Source organism: Olea europaea, chromosome 7 (assembly GCF_002742605.1).
Source record: "Olea europaea var. sylvestris chromosome 7, O_europaea_v1, whole genome shotgun sequence".
Lineage (NCBI taxonomy): Eukaryota > Viridiplantae > Streptophyta > Magnoliopsida > Lamiales > Oleaceae > Olea > Olea europaea.
The window spans coordinates 14,296,216-14,320,323 of NC_036243.1; the positions used below are offsets into that span (position 1 = coordinate 14,296,216).

General features: G+C 34.1%; 3 protein-coding genes across 3 annotated transcripts; all 3 read right to left on the bottom strand.

Annotated features, from left to right (window-relative positions):
• Positions 1-6,923: 6,923 nt before the first annotated feature.
• Positions 6,924-9,488, bottom strand: LOC111397937 (putative disease resistance protein RGA4). Its single transcript, XM_023024900.1, has one exon. It carries the CDS (start codon positions 9,486-9,488, stop codon positions 6,924-6,926), a length of 2,565 nt encoding a protein of 854 aa, XP_022880668.1.
• Positions 9,489-9,682: 194 nt separating this feature from the next.
• Positions 9,683-10,650, bottom strand: LOC111397938 (putative disease resistance protein RGA4). Its single transcript, XM_023024901.1, has one exon. It carries the CDS (start codon positions 10,580-10,582, stop codon positions 9,683-9,685), a length of 900 nt encoding a protein of 299 aa, XP_022880669.1. The 5' UTR covers positions 10,583-10,650.
• An 8,404-nt stretch (positions 10,651-19,054) lies between these two features.
• On the bottom strand, positions 19,055-20,302 carry LOC111397939. Its single transcript, XM_023024902.1, has 4 exons — positions 20,080-20,302; positions 19,815-19,973; positions 19,553-19,721; positions 19,055-19,454 (listed from the first exon to the last, which is right to left on the bottom strand). The coding sequence occupies exons 1-4, from the start codon at positions 20,300-20,302 to the stop codon at positions 19,055-19,057; spliced, it is 951 nt and encodes a 316-aa protein (XP_022880670.1).
• Positions 20,303-24,108: the final 3,806 nt, after the last annotated feature.

Consider the following 24,108-nt stretch of genomic DNA (forward strand, 5'->3'; position numbering starts at 1 on the left):
TGAGATGAACATAAAACAAACTGCGTTGAGGCCATGCAAGATGAAATGCAGTCATTGCATGATAAGCAAATATTCGAGTTAATAAAACTACTTAAGGGTAAAAAGAGCTTTAAAGAACAAGTAGATTTACAAGGTGAAGCAAAATGAGTTCACTTCACAACCACGGTATAAAGTTAGATTGGTCATAAAATGGTTTGGTCCGAGAAATGGTGTTGATTTTGATGAATCTTCTCTCCAGTTGTAAAGATGTCGTCTATTCGTATTGTTCTCGGCTTAGCAACTTGTCTTGACTTAGAAGTTGAATAGATGGATGTAAAAACTGCATTTCTTTATAGTGATTTGGAAGAGGAGATTTATATGGAACAACCAAAAGATTTCAAAGTGAAAGGGAAAGAGGATTATGTATGAAGCTTAAGAAAAGTCTTGATGTTCTAAAGCAACTACCGAGACACTGGTACGAGAAATTTGAGTTTGCTATGGGGGAGTAAGGCTATAAGAAAACAACTTTTAATCACTATTTTTTTTTTCCAGAAATTCTCTTATGATGATTTTATCATTTTATTACTCTAGGTTGATGATATGTTGACTGTTGGTATGAATGCTTCAAAAATTGACAGGTTGAAGAAGCAGTTGAGTAAATATTTTGCTATGAAGGACTTATTACAAACGAAAAAAAAAATCCTTAGCAAAAGAATCAACCATACATTAAGAAAGTACTTAAGAGTTTTGGTATGGACATGGCTAAAGTGATTAGCTCTCATCTTGTTACCCACTTCAAATTGAGCATTGTACAATGCCTTTCTACAAATAAGGGAAATGAAGATATAGCAGTAGGAAGTTTGATGTATGCAATGGTCTACACAAGACCTGATATAGTCCATGCAGTTGGTGTAGTCAGTTGTTTCTTTTCAAATCTTGGAAGAGAGCTTTGGAATGCATTTAAGTGGACATGAGGTATCTTCAAGGCACTTCCAGTTTGAGACTTAGTTTTGGAAATGTTGAGCTTCAATTAGATTTCTTCAAAATGGTAGAAACGACACTACGATAGTATAACAAATTTGGATAAAACTTAGGCCAATTTGATTAAGTCTAGTTTGGACTGAAAATTAGAAATAAAAAAATTTATATTTTTGGGTTTGGGCAAAATTAACTAGTTAGCAAATTTATTTAGAAAAATATAGAATAATTTGGCTTATTTAAAATAAAAAAAATTAGGAAGATTCAATTTTTATTAGGTTATTCAGTTCTTGATCTAGAACTGAAAATCGAACCGAACCCGTCGATTCTCGATTCAGATATTCGTTAGGGTACTTAACTTAAAAAGAACTGCTCGATTTGGTTCGGGTCCGTTTCAAGTTCGATTCGGTCGGTACAATTTGGTAATTTTACTCAGCCTTAGATTTCATCAAAGATTCGATCCTGAGTTGTCCATGATCTTGGGCCCCGTGGTTTTTATTCCTCATATTGAGGAAGTTTTTTCCACGTAAAATAATTGCTTGTGTTCTTGTGGTTAGATGTGATTGATCTTCTTTAGAATATTTTCAATATATACAATTGTTAAAAAGGGATTTTTAATTATTTGCTTTTGGGAGAAGAATTATTTCGCTGATTGTTATTTGTTTGTATCTCTCCCGTTAATTCATCCGTCCATTAACTAATTATAATTAAACTAAAATCGATTCAACACATGTAAATAATGCATTATTTATGGAGAACAGGTTATGAGACAAAGTAAAGATGCTTATAATTGATTAAAACTATATCATTGCTAAAACTTTTAAAAAAGAAAGTATTAGATTCAATATCAATTCCCGTTTACAATTTTTTTCCTTCATTCATTTGGGACTAAAAGCAGATAGAAAAAAGAACGAAAACGAAACGGAGAAAGAGAAAAGGAAAGAAAGAAAGAAGAAGAAAAAAGAGAGACAAACAAAGAAGGAATAGTTGTCGCCTTTTAAGTTTGGGTTTTTTTCATTCCTCAATTTTCCTTATTTTCAAGTGGTGTAAGTAAAAATTATGCTAATTGATTGTTCAGGATTCATGGAAATTTTGCTTTAATTCAAGTTTAGTAGGAATTAAGTGCGTTCAGTGATAGTTTTCAATATGTAGAAACAGGTCTCAATCTTCAAAACTCTGGAATTTTAGTGTTGTTTTGTCAAACCTTTGTTTTCTTAGATTTTACAAGTTTAAATGAAACTAAATGATAAATATTGAAGTCTAGATATCGAATTAAATCATCTATAGGGGTTGTATGTGTATAAGGTAGTGATTTAATGGATTTGATCATGTGTGGCGATTTATTGGTAAATAATAATTAAAGAGAGGAAAAGTTAGAGATTTAAAGATGCAAAAATAAATATAGAAGTTGAGGAATTATGTGGTGGATTTGTATTAGCTTATTTGTCAAATTTTAATTTGAGTTATTATATCGTTATTTCAGGTAGTGTCATAAAAGTTTGGAAATGCTTGTCAATATAGACTAGTGCCCGCTCCAGTGTTTGCAATTCTAGAGGAATTTGTTATCTATAGTGATGCGTCTAAGCTAGGTTTGAGTTGTGTTTTGATGTAACGTGGAAGGGTGATAGCTATGCATCAAAACAATTAAAGTAGTATGAGAAAAATTATCCGACGTATGATTTAGAACTTGCAGTAGTAGTTCACGTTCTCAAGATTTGGCGTCATTACTTCTATGGAAGCAAGTGTAAAATTTACAGTGATCATAAGAGCCTCAAGTACTTCTTTACCCAAAAAAAGTTAAATATGAGACAATGATGATAATTCGTATTAGCAAAAGATTATGATGTACATCTTTTACCATCTGCGTAAAGCCAATGTAGTAAGGGATCCTCCGAATAGGAAAAACTTGGGTCATTCATCAGCATTATGTACACAACAGAGCCATTTAATCAAAGACTTTGAAAATTTGAGAATAGAAGTGCTAAGACTATTAGCTCGAGTGTCACAGAAGTTAATAGATTTAGTTCTAAAATTAAAGCTTAGAGACAAGATTGTAGCAACACAAAAAGATGACCTTTTCTTGGAAAAGATCATGGCTGATATTTGAATTGAGAAAAGGAAGGGATTTGATATAAGCAGTAATAAGATACTTATGTTTAAAGGCCAACTATATGTACCTTAGGATGAAGGACTAAGAAAGGAGATCATGGCTGAAGTTCATTCCGTTCCTTATGCCGTACACCAAGGTTCGACAAAAATGTATAGAGGCTTACGTAATACCTTTTAGTGGAGGAATATGAAAGGAACAATAGTTTTGTTCGTATCAAAGTGCAAAGTTTGTTAACAAGTTAAAGCAAAGCATCAGAGGCCATCAAGACAATTAAATCCAATGAACGTACCAAAATGGAAGTGGGAAAAGATTTTGATGGATTTTTGTAGTAGGTTTTCCTTTGTCGACGAAAGGTCATGATGCCGTTTGGGTAATAGTAGACCAACTTACAAAACCTGCCCATTTTTTATCTGTTCGTATGAATTTTAGTCTGGAACAATTTTCACAATTATATGTCAGAGAAATCATTCGACTTCATGGGTACCAGTGTCCATTGTGTCGGACAGAGACCTAAGATTCACCTCAAAATCTTGGAAGAGTCTTCAAATAGCTATAGGAACAAGGTTAACTTAGTACTGCATGCCATCCTTAGATCAATGGACAGTTAGAACGAACTATCCAAGTACTAGAAGATTTGTTGAGAGTATGTATACTAGACTTGGGTGGTAAATGGGAGAACTTTTTGCCGTTGGTTGAGTTTGCATACAATAATAGTTTTCAAGCTACTATCGACATGGCACCAAACGAGGTATTGTATGTCTAAAGATGTCGTTCGCCAATATGTTGGAATGAGGTTAGCGAGAGGAGAATTTTGGGTCCAGAACTTATTGAGAAGATTGTGGAAACTATTAATAAGATCACAACGAGGATTGAGATAGCTCGAGATTGCCTAAAGAGTTATGCAGGTAAGAGGAGAAAAGAACTAAAATTTGAAGTTGGAGAGAAAATATTTCTCAAGGTTGCACCGACAAAAGGGATACTATGATTTGGGAAGAAATGGAAGTTGAAATCGAGATTTACCGGCCCATTTGAGATCTTCGAGAAGATTGGAAAAGTGGTATATAAATTAGCACTATCACCTGACCTATCGGCAATGCATGACGTATTTCATGTTTTTATGTTGATGAAGTACATATACGATCCAAGTCATGTGGTTAATGTTCACTCATTGGACGTGTAGAATGATATGACTTATGAAGAAGCACCTGTAATGATTTTAGAGAGGAAGGTGCACTTTTTGGATGTGAAGAATAATATGACTTATGAAGAAGCACCCATAATAATTTTAGAGTGGAAGTTGCACATTTTGAGAAATCGCGAATTGCCATTAGTCAAAGTTCAATGGGATAAACATGAGAAAGATGGGGCTACTTGGGAGAGAGAAGCACATGTTTTAGCTAAGTATCCGAATTTCCTTAACTAAGAAAGCTAAATTTCGAGGACGAAATTATTTTAAGTGGGAAGGATTTGTAGTGGTCGAAAAATAAAATTTCGTTTAATTCATTTTGGAACGTTTTCTCATATTTGGGATGTTGAGAGACTAATATGAAATTAAGTTTCGACGTTATTATTTTTATTCGGTAGAATAATCAAGCATTCATTTAATTTCCCTATCAATATTATACTTGTTTCGAAACTCATATTAAATGACGGATTTTAGACTCGAGAAAAAATTATTTTTGATAAGTTAGGTTCATGTTTTGTAGCTCAAAGAAATCCCTATTTAACTAAAACTAATTAAGCATGTTAACAAGTTTGGCAACCACGTGCGTCACTAGACAAAACGACTTGATGTATTGATTTAAATTTAAGATACCTTGAATTAGTTTATTCGTTTTCCATTTGAATTCAATTTAATCCTAATTAACCCCATTACAACTTAATTTACGTGTAGTCATTCCATAATTAAACCATAATTAAGAGACTTGCACTACTATTAAGGTAAAAACCAATTTACATTTGCTAGGCTTTATAAATATTTATGGGAGTCCAAATCAATTGAGGTACCTAATCTGTAAAGACTTTAGTTTCCATTTCCATTTTTTTTTTTATTTCAAAAAAAGATTGGTCATGCAATAGACGATGCTATTCAAGCCAGTACTCACATATTTCATCAGATTAATTACAAAGGAAAGGAAAGACCATTTTCATATTTAAGATTTCAAAAGAAATATCATTTAAGGTAGTCGCTGCCTATCATTTGGAAAGAAGGTAGGATTCCTACACTAAGTTGATTGTTACATGGATTTAATTGTCATTCATGCATGTTATTCTTTATCTTTTGCTTATGAAAGTATGTGAAGTTCCTTTAATGGTTCTTTTTGAACATAAAGGGTAGAAAAATTATATGTTTGACTGATGGTCGTAAAGGCTTATTGGAACTTTAATTATATATGTTTAAGTAGATCGTGTCATTATTGATTTGCATATCAACGAAGAAAACATATAAGAACACGTAATTAGATGTATGATTATTATGTTTATATAGCATGTGTAGCCTATTGAATATTTCTTTGTGATGCTCATTCCTATTTAAAACTTTTCAGAATAAACGGAGATCATGCGGTGGCTCAACATTGATGGCATTAGAGAAATTTATATCTTATGTTTTAGATTGTCTTTTTCATAGTTAATAATCCTTGTGGTGTCGAAGAAATTTTAGTTTAAGTTTATTTTTCGAGAAGGAAATTTTTAAAGTTTGAACCTGTGTTTTCATAAATTTCCAACATTTGTCACCGTCTTTACAATTTTACTACGATCTGTATATTTAGGATTTTAGCATATTTCAAATTGGAATATGATCACTTATGAGTTATTTATCATATGTAACTAAAAACAGGTCGATCAATAGGTCGATCGGAGTCCCGTAGAATTTATTATAGCATTTTTTGTAAGATGTAATAACCAGATCCGGGATTATGGACCAGCCTATTCGAAAAATATTTTAGTTCTTCAAACATTGTCATCGAGATTCCAAATTTTTATATGTTGTACTTATATGAGTTTTATAGTATCCGGTAAAATTTCATAAATTTTCCTCAGGGTTTGCTAGATCAAATAATTTTTTGGCAAACTCACTGCACAAATGGAGAAAACTGTGTCAGCTTGCCGTTTTCCTTTTTAGAAGACGATAAATTTTGTATTTGGAGATTAACCTTAAAGGACACGTGTTTGGTAGCCCACTGTATTATTAGAATTTGGGGTGTTTCACCACTGAGAATAATGAAAGGAAAAATAAATTAATTTTGCATATAGATATTTAAGTGAAATCGAAAAAATAAATTTAACCCTTATTTGTCTACCATTCTTGAACAACTTATTTTTAAAAAAAAAAAAAAACTCATTTTCAAACACACGTTCTTACAATAAAATATTTGCACATAAATCTAAAATTTTTTCTTACTTTTAGACCACTTATTATTTAAAAATTATTATTCCAAAATTCATTTTTTCCAAAAAAATCTTTTTAATGGGTATTAAATAGGGGCTTAATGTACTTTAGCATGGATACTAGGTTAAGAATAAATATAATTGACCAGCAAATAGAGCACCTTGTCAATTTTAAACTGTATTAATAAATTCAAAATAGTGAAAATATAAACTATTAACAAATCCATAGAGTTCTTTAATCTGATTTTCAATTTACCAAATGAAAATAATTATAATAACAAGTACTTACAAATAGAAATGGGGATTGATATATTGGTGACCTGTTGGGTGTGAAATACACAAGACGATTTACCAATTAATAACACTGCTTTGGCATATTTAATTTATATTTGCAACATACACAGTAAATTATTACAATGTATAATAAAATGAAATAATGAACGCTCAAGTGGTTGAGCTCTATAACTTACCCCAGTTCAGGTCTAACCAACCCCATGCTTCCTTCTATGAAAGGAATATGCGAAACCTTTGAATACTCAGAATCAGGGCCTCTTTCTTCCCTCAACCTCTTCTCCAGCAATGGACAGCCAATAACAGTTAAATTTTGTAGCTTGGCGAGGCGTTGCATTGCTTCCTTAGAGGGCATATGCCTAAGCTTTTTTAAGGAAGACAAAAATAAATTTTCCAGAGATGACAGATCCCTAAACCACTCTGGCAATGCGTCAAATCCAAAATCGATCAAGAATAAGTAGCGGAGTGAAGTGAGATGCTGAAGCTGATATGGCAATGAATCCCAATGTTCCCAACCATATAAAATAAAATTGTGGAGAGATTTGGATTGTTGGATGCCATCGAGAGCAGCTTGAAATGAGTTGAAATCAATTGATTTTGAGAATCCACCAAAGCCCAAATATAATAAGTTGCTAAGAAGGCCAATTCCCTTGGGCAAAGTCCTCAATTTAGGACACTGTGTTATAACTAAGAAAGAGACACAAGGCAATTTCCCCAAATCTATTGAGAAAGAAACGAGTTTTCCGCAGTCACGCACAATTAGATGCTCCAGACACTCAATGGATTCAATCATTTCACTTGGTAGGCAGCTCAGCTCAGAGCAACGAATAATTTCCAAATGTCGAAGAGAAGGGGGACCTTTTTGTCCAATTTGACATGAAATTGATTGCAGACTTTGACAGTCAATTATTTCCAATTTCTCAAGAGACCGAAAGCTGTGTAGATCATCAGATAATTCTCGCAATTTGCCACAACCTTGAATACTCAACTTTCGAAGATATTTCTGGAATCCTTTCAATTGGGGAAGACAAGTGAGCGTTGATATATTCGTGATCGAGAGATCTTCCAATGAAGTAAGGTCACTGCTACTCAGAATCTTTGTCAATGGTAAATCACTATCCATAGTATCAATCTTCAATTCTTTCAAGCAAGGGAAATGACTTGGAGAAGTAATCAATTTGTGGCAACGTTGAATCTTCAAAACCTTAAGGCAAGGAAATACTTGCTCTCTGCATGTTCGTGTTTCCGCAACTGGCATCAGCTCAGCTTCCGCCCACTCTGTTAGGTTAGGCATGTCACTTAGAGTGAGTATTTCAAGTGCTGGGAACATTACTCTTGTCTCTTGGCTACTGTTGCTCGACCCTGATATGTTATAACTGACACCATAGAATGAAGGATCTATGGATCTTACATTAGGCAAATTGTCCAAGGTTAGAAATTTGAGGAGTGGCAGGTGGCCAAACATGGGAATTTCTTTACAATTTTTGCAATTACTGAAGCTGACGTTGATCAATTTATCAAGTTTCAAGCAACCACCGCCATCAAGGAATACTTCCATTCTCATAGTCCATAATGGAAAGTTCGTACCTCTAAAACCGTCAATTGTTATGCTCTTCAAATTTGGGTGAGGTTGGAGGCCTTCGAGGACACTCTTATAGTTGTTGTTGCCTTCCGAGACAGTCTCATCATTGTTTGTTGTCCATATAAAACTCAACTCATATATCTTTGGCTTTCCAGCTAAAATCGCCTTCTTAGCTTCTTCAATACCATTCACTAGTTCAAGATTGCGTATCTCCAATTTGCCTGTAAGATTCTTCAAAAATCCTAGCTCTTCGATTCGGTAGCCTTCCTTGTCACTCACAATAAAAAATTGTAATGTTTGAAGACGAGACAATTTTCCGATTTTAGGCGGCATCTGGAGAAAATCGTCAGAAGGATCAAAGTAGAGATGTCTCAAATTACTCACGTTGGATAGCCTTTCTGGAAGCCTGTCACAATACCTTAACCTTAATGTTTGCAAATTGTAGAGCTTGCAAATTGAATCTGGCAAATTTGTTATATTGTAAGTTTCGGAAGCATCAAGATATCTCAAATGTATCAACTTTCCAATTGTGGAAGGAAGAACTTCAATGCCTGCGTTACGTAACTTTAGAACATGCAGGTGCTTGAACCATGGCAAAATTTTATCAAGTAAGCTGCTGCCGGAGAATGATGTGCGCAGATAACTTGCTTTCTCTTTTATCGATGCTCGAGTAGTTTCCTTTCCAAACGATTCCACTGCCAGGTATCTAACGTTGGGAATGTCATCAATAGAGCAGTCTTTGGCATTAAAGCTTTCTGAATTTGAAATCGAGCATGCAAGCTCACGGACAAGATCATGCATCTTGCAGTATTGGATATTGCCATACATATCCCTTACAGGCTCTTGCAGGAAGGAATTTTGCAACAAAATGTTAAAACATTTATTGCCTGAAGTCTCCATATTGTTTTCTCGATCATCCAGAAGAAATCCTTCCGCCATCCAGAGTTGGATTAAATCTTCTCTGTGAATTTCTGAATCCTCGGCAAATATTGAACAATAGGCAAAACATTTTTTAAGTAATGGAGAAGATAAACGATCAAAGCTTATCTTTAAGACTTGCATCACACTGTTTTGATTCGCTTCAAGTTTTGAAAGCCCGATCTCTAGAACTGAAATCCACTCATCTACTTCCTTTCCTTGCAAAGTCCCCCCGACCATGTTTGCTGCTAATGGTAGACCTCTACATTTGCAAGCGATATCATATCCAACTTTCTCAAATCGTTCTGGTACTTCTGCATCTCGAAAGGTCCTTTCTTTGATTATAGACTAGCATTGATCAGCTTTTAATAATTCCAAGTTGTATGGATCTCTGTAAGTTTTCACAATTGATGCCACACTTTGAAGACGTGTAGTCACCATGATGGCATTTCCTTTATTGTGGTTAACTCCAACCATAGTATTTTTAAAATCATCCCACACTTGTCTATTGTCAATATCCCAAAAATCGTCAAGAACAAGTATTTTTTCCTTTCCAATTTCTTTCCAAGCTTTTTCACTATAGCTTCCCTGTTGTCTACATCAGCAGTGTCTCCCAAGCATTCCAGAATCCTTTTAAAAATTATCGTCACCTCCAAATTTTTTGAGATGCATACCCAAATCCTTTCGTCAAAAAGACTCTTTGTGCTTGGATGATTGAAGACCGACCGAGCTAGAGTTGTCTTGCCAAGCCCTCCCATTCCAACTATGGGAAGGACTGAAATAACTTCGTCATTTGTGTTGGTTATCAGCTCCAAAATTTTTACTTCATCATCTTTTCTTCCAACGACAATTGGATCAAAAGTTATGCTGTCAGTTTCTGGGGCAGGAGGCAAAGACAGAGCTGAGCCAGCAACACCCTGAAGGCGAAGGCCACTAGCTCGATTGTTTATATCCTCGAAGTTGACATTTATCTCCTTGATTTTGTGAGCCATTTTCCATCGGAATGCCAAAGACCTGTAGAAAGGGAAGTATAAGCGCACTTTTGGCATCGCCTGGTTCCGGATCTCTCGATCCAAATTTTCATAGTTGATCACATCCAAGACATTATCAGCATCATAGGCAACATCTTGAAGTTTCTCGAGCCAGAGTTTGACAGCCTTATCGGTAACTTGGCGTTTCCCAGCATCTTCCAACACTTCCTTGATCATTTCTAACGAATCACTTAGCTTTCTTAAGTCTTTCTTGAAACCCCACACCAGGCTCAAATCTGCAGTGGCGGATGCAAGCAACTTCTCCACTGTGACTTGAATGGTGGCACTAATAACAGCTTCCATTGTCTTGCTTTGGGATTGTGTTGTGTGTGATTTATTTATTTCGGAGAGAGAAAAGACAAATACGCTGAATGCAGTTTGCAGCAGTTTGATTATTCTCAAATGGTTGTCCAATTTATGTTCTTTAAATTTTATTCTTTACTTTCCTTTCTCTAACGGTTATCCCAATTTTTGTTCTTTACTTTCTCTTCTCAAATGGTTATCATAACCAATTTTTATCCTTTTCTTTCTTTGCCATGTTTGTCTCTCTAACTTTGCATTCTTTGCCAAGTTTATTCTTTACTTTCTCTTCTCAAATGGTTATCATAACCAATTTTTATTCCTTGCTTTCTTTGCCATGTTTGTCTCTCTAACTTTGCATTCTTTGCCAAGTTTATTCTTTACTTTCTCTTCTCAAATGGTTATCATAACCAATTTTTATTCCTTGCTTTCTTTGCCATGTTTGTCTCTCTAACTTTGCATTCTTTGCCAAGTTTATTCTTTACTTTCTCTTCTCAAATGGTTATCACAATTTCTATTCTTTGCTTTCTTTGTCATGTTTAACTCAATCCTAAATTTACTCAAAATCATTTTCCGAATTGTACTATTAGGAGTCATTTTCTCTTTCAATCAACAGATTTCCTTTTTCTTTTTTCCCCTTGCCAAACAAATATTCTTTCTTCATTTTCACAATAGAACTTTTCTATTTTATAAATTTGTTAAACGCAACAATCTCATCTATGGATTAAAAAAATAAATATAAAAGGAGGGTGATCTCTCAACCTTTGGTTGATTCCATATACGAACATAGCAATTGTTCTAGAGCTTTCAGTTAGTTTAAATTAAAGCCTATGATTATTTATCAAATTCATTTGTCAAATCCCTTAGTAGAAGGAACTGTCTCCTTTATTAAAATCCTCTACAATCCTTATTCGTACATCCAAATACACCATTTGATGAAATACAGATAGATTATTCAATGTTTTATCTTGGTCATAATTCTTTAAACACTCGTAAAGAAACTTAAATTTGGCTTTAATTGTTGATCTTGTAACCACCAAGAAGAAACATTAAAGGGTTGTTTGAGCCCCATTTTTCTCTTAAAATACATTTTGAAATAGTGTTATGATGGAGAATAGTTAACAATATAAAAAAAAGTTTTTGATTTACATGTAATATTATTTTATTAAAAAATGTATAATTGAAATGGTGTCAAATCACTATTGAAGAATGTATTTTGATAGGGGGGGCCTAAAACAAGGGCTATTTTTTCTTTGAAATGACGAATAGTTTCCTATGCATTATAATTTATAGGCTCCCATATATGTATAGGTAGAAGAGGTACATAAATTCCCTAATTTTGAATGTCCTAATAATGATATATTCGAATATTTTGAATTTCCTAATAATTATTAATAACAACTAAATAACATAAATCTAATATTAACTACCTATAGCTATTACATAAATATTTCCTAAATTTTAATTACATCTGATTATAACTCAAATATAATTAATTTTCTTCCTGCTTAAGATAGTCTTGTCCTCAAGGTTGAAAAATTGAACAAATATATTGCAATCAACCGAAAATCTCCCAAATTCATTTCTCCAGTTGAAAAACCTTCAAAATATGGCGAAAGTTCCAACAATTCAGTAGTTGAAAACTTATTCATAAGGGGGTTGTTATAATATTAAGGCCCCGCTTGTTTCCCATTAATGTAAGAATGAGAATGAAAAATATAGTCGTTACGAGCTTCACATAAGAGATAAAAATTCAAATATAGTGATTTGATGTGATGGATAACAATCATATTTTTCATATAAGTATCCTAATTTTTTTTTCCTCATTTGGGACTAAAAGCAGAAAGAGAGGAAAGAAAATGAAACAGAGAAAGAGAAAAGGAAAGAAAGAAAGAAGAAGAAAAAAGAGAGGCAAACTCAATTCTCCTTATTTTCAAGAGATGCAAGTAAAAATTATGCTGATTGGATGTTTAGGATTCATGGAAATTTTGCTTTAATTTATGTTTAGCACGAATTAAGTGTGATTGATGTACATAAATATTTGAGGTTGTAATTAATAGTATAGCAAAGAAATGTGTGTTTGAAAATTGGTGTTGATGAAAGTGGAATTTTGAATGGATTGTGAGATAAAGACTTAATCTTTGGTTTTCTTGTGATCATATGATGTCAAAACATACATTTAAGGAATTGATGTTGATTTCTCCATTGTTAAGCAATGATTATAAGCAATTTTCGGAAAAAATCCTACATAGGTGCTATTTTTAAATTAATCCTAGAAAGTAATGTTCCTGTCAATAGTTTCAGTGACAGTTTTCAATATGTAAAAATAGGTGTCAATCTTCAAAACTCTGACATTTTAGTGTTGTTTTTGGCAAACCTTTGTTTTCTTAGATTTTACAAGTTTAAAGGAAACTAAATGATAAATATTAAAGTCTAGATATTAAATTAAATAATCTGCAGGGGTTGTATGGGTATAAGGTAGTGACTTCAAGAAAGTGTTGTGATTTAATAGATTTGATCATGTGTGGTGATTTATTGGTAAATAATTAATAAGAGGAAAAGTTAGAGCAATAGAGATGCAAGAATAAATATAAAAGTTGAGGAATTACGTGGTGGATTTGCATTAGTTTATTTGTCAGGTTTTAATTTTAGTTATTATATCGTTATTTTAGATAGTGATGTGAATGTTTAAATATGCTCGTCAATATAAATAGATTAATATCCATAGATCTGTGATAGGAAAGAACTTCAATATTTTCAAGTATTGATAAATTAATAATACTTGTACATTATGTGTAATTATGTGAATTAATTGTTCGATTAATATGATTATTATGAAAGTTTCTTTCACCATGACATATGTGGAGTTTGTAACGATTGTAAATGGATTACTTTAAAATTGAAATGTGAGACATATAATGTTGAAATCGACCAAAAAAGTACCCCATAATTATACACTTTTTTTAGCTCATAGAGGAGCCTTGGCTGTGTTTTATTTTACACATAGAGGTCTTGACCGTATACATATAGTTCACAGAGTAGTCTCGGCCATGTTCTAAAATTAATTATCAGAAATCTTTGAAACCCTCTTTCATTCATGGAGGGGCCATAGGCTTGTGACGAAAGTGTTTAGCCCAAGGAACGGATTATAGATTTCAGTCAGAGGGTATATCTTTGACTGATTACATGTAATGTGATAAGATGATGCTATGAATTTGAGTTGATGATTATATCATGACTATGAGATGATATTTTTCAGCGTTATGAGGTGTCTTACATCTTGATTATTATTACATGTTGCTATACTTTGAACTGTTAAATGCTATGAACTCAATTTTCGATAAATATCTATAAATGAGAAAGTATAGCTATTTTCAAAATTTTCCATTCACTGAGCTATATACTTATATATTTTTTCCACGATTTTTCTTACAGGAAGCAATTGGTTCTTTATAGCTTGAGGAGCCTGATGATTTCAGAGTTATAGCCACATGATAAATTGAGTTATGTGATTCATTTTGGTATAGCATGAAATATTTATTTTAGGCCCATTCCACGATATTTTTCATAAGCATTTGATTTTGACGCATAATTACTAGTAACTCATAGTCAACCTTGGTGAAGGATTCGGCATCTGCCATCGATACACGTTATGTTTTGGATTCATAAGGGGGATTCGGGAGAGGCCGTGATAGAGAAGGCTTCTCATATTGTTCAAATCTGCTATGCTTTGAAAAAATAAAAACAAAATAAAAAGGTTATCATGGCTATCAAATTAAAGGAATTTAGTACGATGACAACTGGTTTACTTACTGTTGGTATACTATTTAAATGGATTAGCTCAAAATGCAGGTTACAGGTTTTGTTCAAGATGATGCCTCTTTTAGAATACTGACTTCCATTAGATCACCAAAGGACGAGTTCAAACAACTTCACACTCTTCGCTAGATGTCTTTGGTACATTTTACTAGATCGGAGACAGTCATATTTGCAGTGGCAAATATGAATTCAGAGCGCTTAGCTTAGCTATTTTTGCAAGATATAACTGCAGGAAATAAAAGCATAATTTGGCCCGGCGTTGCTTCGACCATCTATATAACGACATCTGTAGCAGTACTTTTCGTAATCATCGGAGTAAATAAACAGGAGGTAATCAAAATTATGTTGAATTCCTAAGTACCTTGTAAACATATTGTAATCCTGGAAATGCTAAGATTAAAGTCTAACACAAATGAAGAGAATAGCCAAATTCCAGTGTTGCAAGAGATGATGGTCCCCCAACACCCAAGTATGTTGTCATTAAAGAGAAAAGCACTATTAAATTAACTGGAGGGCCATTCATGGAATTTGTCATCATGACGGCAGCTACAGATAAATTTTTAGTCACCAATAATCTTGGGCATGGTGGGTTCGGCACTACTTACAAGGTAACATGATATTTCCAATTTCTTCCATGTTCATTGTGGGGAGAAAAATTTAGAAGCTTCGAGTTAGAGAGCAGGTAAAATTTTGTTCATTCTAGTGTTCAGCAGTATCCAATACTTTATGCTAAACATGTTCAAGGTCTGTGCCAAATTAGACCATACGAGGAATTCAATACAAAATTATAGTGAAGAGTATAATGGTGAATTAATGTGGATAGTCTAATTTGATTTTCCATTCAAAAGAATGCCATTTACTAAATATTTTCTTATTGAAGAATACCACTTGTCCATGGTCAAAAATAGGGAAGTAAACAGGGGAGTAAAGAGATAGGTTGAAATGTCTAAAAATGATTGGATATTTTTGTTTTAATTTTTCAAATTGTCCAATCATACGTCGATACATGTCCCATCTGAATTTGAGCTTAGATGTGTAGCATGATTTTTTTCTTATTGGATCGAACGCACTTCCAACCTCCACGTTATATATACGGTCGATAGCGCAAACGACTGTCTTTCAAATGATCAATTAATGAATCCTATTAACCTTAATACCACATAATTTTATACTAAATTTTCATACTGCATAAACTATTGTGCCAGATGTAGCCTCAGAGTATTCTGTTGGAATTTTGTATCGAAAATTGTTTGTGACCAATTTTAAATGATTATTTAAGTGGAATTCTTTATTTGGTGAATGAGAAATTAAGCCAAATTTAAGGCACTTAAATACTTGAAATTGTGGAAAAATCGTATAGAATATTGTAGAATATTCTAAAACTATATGGATGAAAAGATGTGTATTTTCATATGAAAAATCATGACTCTTGATATGGGTATGATTAATTTCCAATAAACGTGTCTCGTAATGTATAAATATAAATTTCAAGAGATGTGTCTATTGGTATAGTTGTTTCTTTTAACAAACCATTTTTAACTACTATATTTTGACTCCATGTGTTTGGATTTATAATTCAATTCATAATTTCATATAATTCCATTCCATGCTTACACTTTAGTTTACATAAAATACTTGCATTAAAATTATGGTTATGGTAGAGGGGGAACTCCGTTTAAATTCGTTGGTCTAAGCCATTTGGAGTACTCCTATGGCTAGACATGATCGTTGCATCTTAGGAGATGATTCCGAAAAAACTGTTAACACCGATACGGAGCAAATTCATCTTAAAGACAAAGAGTTCAACACTTGCCTCAGCCAAATCCCATCACTTGCATTTCCTTATTTCATTTTCTGATTTCTTTCTTAGTATTTGATTTTAGAATATGATTAACCTTATATGTTTTGTGCAATGTTCGATTCGAAGAATGACATGCTTTAATTCAAGAATGGAAATGGATGTATCTATATTCATTTGTTTGGATTCAAATTCGATAAATTATTTCCTCCACCATTTTGGTAAGTTGAATTATATTTCGATTTCAACTATTGAACATAACATGCACATTATTGGTATAATATCCCCCAACAATCTTAAGATGAATTTTTTCCCTCTTGTGCATGTTATTTTGTTAAATATATCTACGTGAATGCTTATAGTTCATTTGGTGAATTTAACATTGAATAGCAGAATGAATTTGCATATGCTATTATTGCATTAAATTATCTCACGTTGGCCTATCTTCGAAGTATGTTGCACGTGGAAAAACCGTTGCCAACCATGGATGTATTGAAGTGCATGCTCTCGGTGAAGGATGGGACCTTTCACTTTTTGGTTTGAAGATTTATAATTTACGGTTGCATCCTTTCATAAATAAATAAATAATGACGAAAGATTATGTACAAAACCAGTATGTACATATACAGTAAGCTGCATCTATAGTAAGTTACAAATACGGTAAGCTATAAATAGGTAAGTTGCATATACGGTAAGTCGCATTTATGGTAAGTTGCATATGCGGTATACAATAATTCGGTAAAGCGCAAATCTGGTATATGTACATCCGATATTGGTTAATGCGGTATTATTTTACTAATATTTAGTCCAACAAACTTAACATAGTTGGTGTTTTGCCATATTTGTTCATAGGGTAATTGGTGCAAAACGTCCCTACCTTTCAGCTTAATTGTGGAAAATGTCTCCACCTTTTATTTTTTGACATTTTTGCCCTCAAATCAACCTTTCGTTGCAATGAAGGTCCTTCCATCCAAATTCCATCTATTTTGCCATTAATTAAAGAGAGAGAACCAATTTTTGTCCAGTCAGTAGGGGTAAAACCGTCTCACCCATTGAACCTCTTATTCCCGCCTTCTACGTAGTCTATATATATAACAGTAGCTGAAAAATGGGTGTGAAGATACTTTAAATTATTACATTAAATAAGGGAAAAAATGTCGTTAATTAAAGGGCATATATAGTGGTGAAATCCGACCATCACTGCTACTTTTATGTTGGATTTCTGGAAAAATGTAGTAAGATATATATTGAATGGGTGGTCAATTTATAGAGATGATTGCTACAGAGATGATTGCTACATATTTATTTCTTCTTTATGCTTATTGTGACCAGGGGGTAAATTGAGGAGATCGAGTAGAAATGGGTGCTGTGAAGTATGTATCGGTTCTATGTATCAGTTCAATGATGAATGACCCATTTTGGCTTATTGGTGAACATGAATGGGTCCTGTTCACTTCTTCTAGGAATCGAATGAACCTTGCGCTAATAATCCCTATGTAGTTATAATTTTGACTTAAAACATCCCTACCTATAAAAAGTTTGGCGAGTAAAGTCCCTACCTTTTAGAAATATTTGCGAATAACGTCCCTAACTTTTAGAAAAAAATTTGGCGAGAGAATTCCCTATTTTCTTCCATATACCACCTGTTGATATACACCAACTCAAAAGTCCCTAAATACACAATTCTATCACAGAATCTGAGACACAATTCATCCACCAATCAATCGAAAAATGAAACAAAAATATCCACTACCTGCTGAAGCAAAAATAACCTAAAACTGAAGCAAAAATAGATACAATTCATTTCAAATGTGCAAAATATCCACTGTGCAACCAACATAAGTCCTGAACTTGCTATATTCTCCCAGTACATAAACACCAAAAAAGGTTCCTAAAGTGCTATATTATATCCACTACATGCAGACAATTTGTGCACTAAATAACAAAAACAAAAGCCAAAAAATTAACAAGTGAACTTGGCAGACGCCAGATAGCTTCATCCTAACAAGGTGCTAGAGGTGGTGCCCCTTTGTAGCCTCTCCTATTGTGTCATGTTTCATCGCACTTCGAACATGTCATTATTAGCCCCGATCTTTTTTGTTGACCTTCCGTTGTTCCTGAAGTTGATTGTGAAGTATTGGCATTGCTCTTGGACTGCGTGGACCTCTTCGGCTGACTTGAAGAAGCTACCTCATTCGGCTCTTTTCTTCTATTTTTCTTTGGCCTCCCAGGCCTCTTTGTGTACACCGGTGGAGTGAGAGGGTTCAAACCTGGGGTAGGCCATGCGTCCGGATCTGTGATGGGAGATATTGATGGCGTATATGTTCTCATGTATGCATCCTTCTTATAGATGTCATCCACGAACTTCAACACGTTCAGGCCTCTAGATACAATAGAGGCAATGACATGGCTACATGCAGTTCCTGATAATTGCCAACCACGGCATGTACAAGTTCGTGCCCTTAAATCCACAGCATGTAGCACAATCCCTGCATTGTGGCGAACTTGGAACTTTTCATTGCTTACGTACTCAGCCCACTCAAACTTGCAAGTTTACCATTTTTGTCCAAAATCTTCTGAATTCTAGGTCCAATTGATGTTGTCCACCTATCACAAGACTCTCTACGGGCCACAATTCTCCTCATCAAATATACCCTGATACCCTCCAGCATGGTTAAGATCGACTTTTCTCTTGCAGCCACAATTGTGCTATTAAATGATTCACATAAGTTGTTAAAAATCATGTCACACTGATTCCACTCTGTAAAGTGGGATTTACTCCAATGGGAAGCTGGTTTTTCTTCAAGCCATCCATAAGTAGCCGAGTCCAAGTCCATCATCCGTTGCATGTGCTGACGCTACTGCGATATAGTAGTGGCCCTGGCTGCATCCCACAAACACTTCTTCAATGCTAAACTCTTGTGAAAGATGCTGAAATTGTTGTATAGATGTCTGACACACGTCCTATGCTCCAAGTTCTCAAACAATGTCCTAATTGCATTTGTTAATCCCTTTTGCTTATCTGAAATGAATATCCAATGTTGACTGTTATGTATGTGTAAATCATCCTTCAATAACTCCAAAAACCATTTCCAATTATCCCCATTTTCAACCTTCACAACTGCATATGCCATCGGATACATACCATTATTCGCGTCAACAGCTGTCAACAATTGGCCACCAATCTCTGTCTTCAAAAAGCAGCCATCTACCCCAATCACCCTTCTGCAACCTCGAATAAAACCATCTCTCAATGCCCTAATGCAAATATACAACCGTCGAAATTCTCCAGCGTGCCCCTCAACCAATGCAGTGGTCCAATATTTGTCCTCTTTAATTCCTCAAAATAATCCCACAGTAATTTGTAATGCTCCACCACACTCCCTCTAATTTTTTCGAGCACTTTCTCCTTCGATCTATATGTCTGCCAAGCTGAGATATCACATAAACCATCTCGCTTAACCCTCTCCATCAATGCAGTAACTGACATGTTTTGCTCAGCCTCCCAATCAATTAAATATCTATCTGCCAAATAGGATGAGGTCACCCTGAAGTTCTTGTATACCATGGGAGAAGTATGCTCCTCCACAAAAGTTTTGATCACTTAACTTGCCTTACCATGCTCCTTTGTAGCATACAACACCCATGGACAATCTCCCTTACACTTGACTCTCAATCTACTAGCATCATCCTTTTTGAACTTAATCTCTCTATTGTTTGTAATTGAATATGTTGTGATTGCAACCTTTAGTACAGCCTTCGACTCAAATATCAAGCCTGCATAAACAAAAAAATTCAATGCATATTAGACTCATGACACTAAAATAGATAAACAAGTTTAAATTTGAAGTCAAGAATAATGTTCGAGTCACCTGTTTTGAACACTGGATCCTCCATATCTGTCCCCACATTGAAAGCATCATTGGAAGCCCTCCTTCTTGAAGTTCTATTGCCTTCCTCTTCACTATGAATGCTTTGTAAATCATCGGAGTCCCGTAGTCGGTATCTGAATTTCTAACAGGCTGCTCGTTTGACATACCAAATTCGAAATCAAAATGAACCCTTTCAGTCCCTACTTCAGCAGTATCTACAGGCTTTGGCTCCATCTCATAATCGAATTCCACCAAACTTTCAACTTCCTCTTCTTCCACCCTTGTTTATTCATTTTGATCTTCGTCTAGATTCAAATCACTTACATTTGTATCTCCCTCGTTTTGGTATTGTAATGTTTGCTCGTATTGTGACCACAACTCGTCAGCATTTTCATAAAAATATTTATCTGACCAACTATTTTTATGCTCATTTCCTTCGTTTGCAGCAACTGAAAGGATATAACAACCTTCAAATGGTTGGTCTTCGTCAACTTGTGAATGTGAAGGATTCCATGGCAATGCATATGATTGTTTTCGGGCTACAACATATATTTTCACATCTGGACGTCCATCCCTATCCCTAAGCATTCCGTTAATATCCTCTTCACTCTCTAGTCTCATCAACCCCTTCCCTAAGCTCATTTTTTGCTTCTTATAGTAAAACTCTAACACACTTTCATCACAAGTCCCGTGTAAGAATTTACGTGAATTCTCTCTGTTGCACCATTTAGCATGAAAGAAGTCGACGAAAAGAACGAACCCCCTTCATAAACCACATTGTTTGGCTTATCATAAAATTGGTCTCCATAATGGACTTCGATAGTAAAATGTTCAGAGTTACCACCTGCGAGCAATCGAATAAAGTTCACATCAAAATTAACCAACAAATTAGGGAGGACATTGACAGAACTCAATGCAAGAGGACACAACTCAATCATATAATGTTAACAACCACGTGGACATTGAAAGACTCAATCTCAACACTGAAACATGGATATCTTCTATGGCAGCAATACATCAAAAACAGAAAAGTAGGAAATACAACACTAACAACATTGCACTAAAATTTTATAGCTCACTGAAAATAATTAAAGTGACATAACTCAACCTCAACACCAAAACGGGTCCTTATCCTTTAAAAAAAAAAAAAAAAAAAAAAAAAGGACACCGAATGCATGCCAAAGGGAAATACGAACAGTGACAGAAAACAAACATAAATTGGGGGATTCCAATCCGAAATTTTGTGAATGCACACTAGAATCAGAGAAGTTCACACAAAAAATAGGGGATGAACTACACACCATATTTGGGTCGTTCGTTGCTGGGGTTTCTCAAATATGGAAGAAACAGGTTATTCCTTGAAAGCTTGCGTACCAACAATAAACACTATCAAAACCCTACACATACACTCAATCATGCAAAGCACTACAATACGAAATGGAAAACGAAAATACCTAACGGTAATGATTCTTACCCGACGTCGCTCGCTGGACAAACTCCCAACGCGAGCTTCCACCATGCTGGTTGTTGGTATGCGACCATACGAGAGGAGAATGGAGCAATAATTGTTGAAATGGAAGATAAATGAGAATTTTTGAAGAACCGAGAAAGAGTGGAATGGGAACCGATCGAGCTATGAAGTGTGAAGAAGAAAATTAAGAAAATGAGGATTTTCAATTGGTGAGACATTTTTACCCCTGCTGAGTGGAAAAAAATTGGTTATCTCTCTTTAATTAACGGCAAAATGGATAGAACTTGGACGGAAGGACCTTCATTGCAACGAAAGGTTGATTTGAGGGCAAAAATGCCAAAAAAATGAAAGGTGAGGACATTTTCCACAATGAAGCTAAAAGGTAGGGACGTTTTGCGCCAATTACCCTTTGTTCATACCCGTTGGAAATGGACACTTTTGTTGTATTGGTGGAAATTAAATATAAATTTATCTTTGTTAATTCATATGATTTACATGGATGTATAGGTACTAACATGAAAATTGTGGTTTTGAAAGGAATAACTAGTGTTCTTTAGAATTGTTAATTTAATCCATGTTGGATTTGGTTTATCAAAGACGTTACATAAATATATATCTTATCAACAGTTGCTTCAACATGAAACGGTGGATTTAGTCATATGGATGTTTGGCTATTGAATTCAAAATAAGTGGTTTATTTTGTATCATTCAATTTTAATAACCATCGTGTTGTATTCATTACTGCATGCATAAGCATTCGAATATACAAATAATATTTGTTCTAATTATTTCTCATGATATCCTTAATCCATTTCTTTGGTATGTAAAAGCCAGTATGCATTACGTAAAACTCAGTATGCAATATGTAAATCCGGCATGCATTATACAAACATTGTATTGCTTTTTATGTGGAATTGTGAAAAAATGGGTTCTAATATATAGAACTAACTCCCATAAGTGGTGAGTTAAATCTGCACATAGATAAGCCATCTACTTGAATTATAATGACAATAAACATTGGACAGCATTAAAAATGCCAGGATTATTGCCTTTAATTCTGTCGATTCAAAATTAAATGATGAAACGACCATGAAACATGATGATGAAATCTGAATAAATGCATGTAAAACTTTGATTCTTTCCTACTTTACTTCCGGTTAATAGTTTTTACATGTTTATTAAGTGTGACTAATAAATCATATGATTCTTCCATTGGTAAATATGTCCACAATGATAATGACATAAGTATGCATTTAGTTCAAGCAGGCAGCTTTGTTGGGTGTCTGGATGATAGTCTAAATCACATGAAGTGGATTAGTTACCGAAATTGTAAGTAAAGTTTTCTTGGAAGATCCGCAAGGGCAGTTATTAACATATTACAGGTATGGATTTTTGAATAAGCCCGGAACCTTTAAACATATTTTATGATATGTGACATTGGAATTGTATAGCTAGAGATATTAACTGCCATATGAGACGTGAATTCCAAATAGTAAATTTATTTGGTGTATATTCAATTCAAACTCACTTGATGAAAATTTGTTAGTCATCTGATATTCTGACATTGTGGTGATTAGTAGTAGCATATTTGTTACATGGACATGCTAAAATACATGAGATAATTAATCGTGAATCTATTTGATATTCACAAATTTGTGCATGCATATGTTTATTCTATTTTGAACAAAGTGCACGTGTATGGAGGAAATTGTATGTTTCTTTGGTTGGAGAATAGTGTCCACCCATATGATTAAATGGGGGGGGGGGCGGTATCTTTCCACTATGACACACCAAGTCTGTAAATAATTTTGATGACAAATTATTCTATAGTGAAAATTGCTTCCCCAATTATTGGGAGATGGAAATATTTTATGGAGCACAGATGGTGCCTATAGTTAGTAATGATGTCAAATATCCTTAATGATGTAGATGACATTCATTTTTAAAGGATAACTATGGTCTGCAAAGATTGTGTATTCTTCTTAGAAAAGAAATTGTTATTACAAGAGAATGCAAATCGAGACATAGTTGAAATCTTTGAATAAACATACCTTAAAAGGTTAAATATGGATTGCCCAATGGAAGCAAATTATATAGTTCGAAGTAGTATTGAATTATTATTGCATACCTATGTGAATTGATATTGAGATGAGAAATGATCAAATTCTAAACACTGTTCAATACTTAAATCAGTTTATTGAGCTAATATGACTAGTTTGAGGTTTGTACCAAATCATGGCTAACCATTTGGTCTTGATCAGGATTGAGATCAATAAGGATATCTCTAAATAAGGAACTACATGTGAGTTCGGTATTTGACCACTTCATTTTTTGATTTTATCTGCAAAAATTTTTAATGTCTTAAAGCTACCATGGAATGGCCATAAAGGAGATTTTGTATAAAGGAACACTGACTCATAAAGGAAAATAATTAGTTTTATGCTTTATAGATCCTTTTGCACTTGTATTGATGATCTGTATTATCTTGCATGTTCAAAGGAATTTCATTTGCCGAAATTGGTAGTGCATTAATTTAAACATTGACAAATTTATTTTATGGCATCTTTTT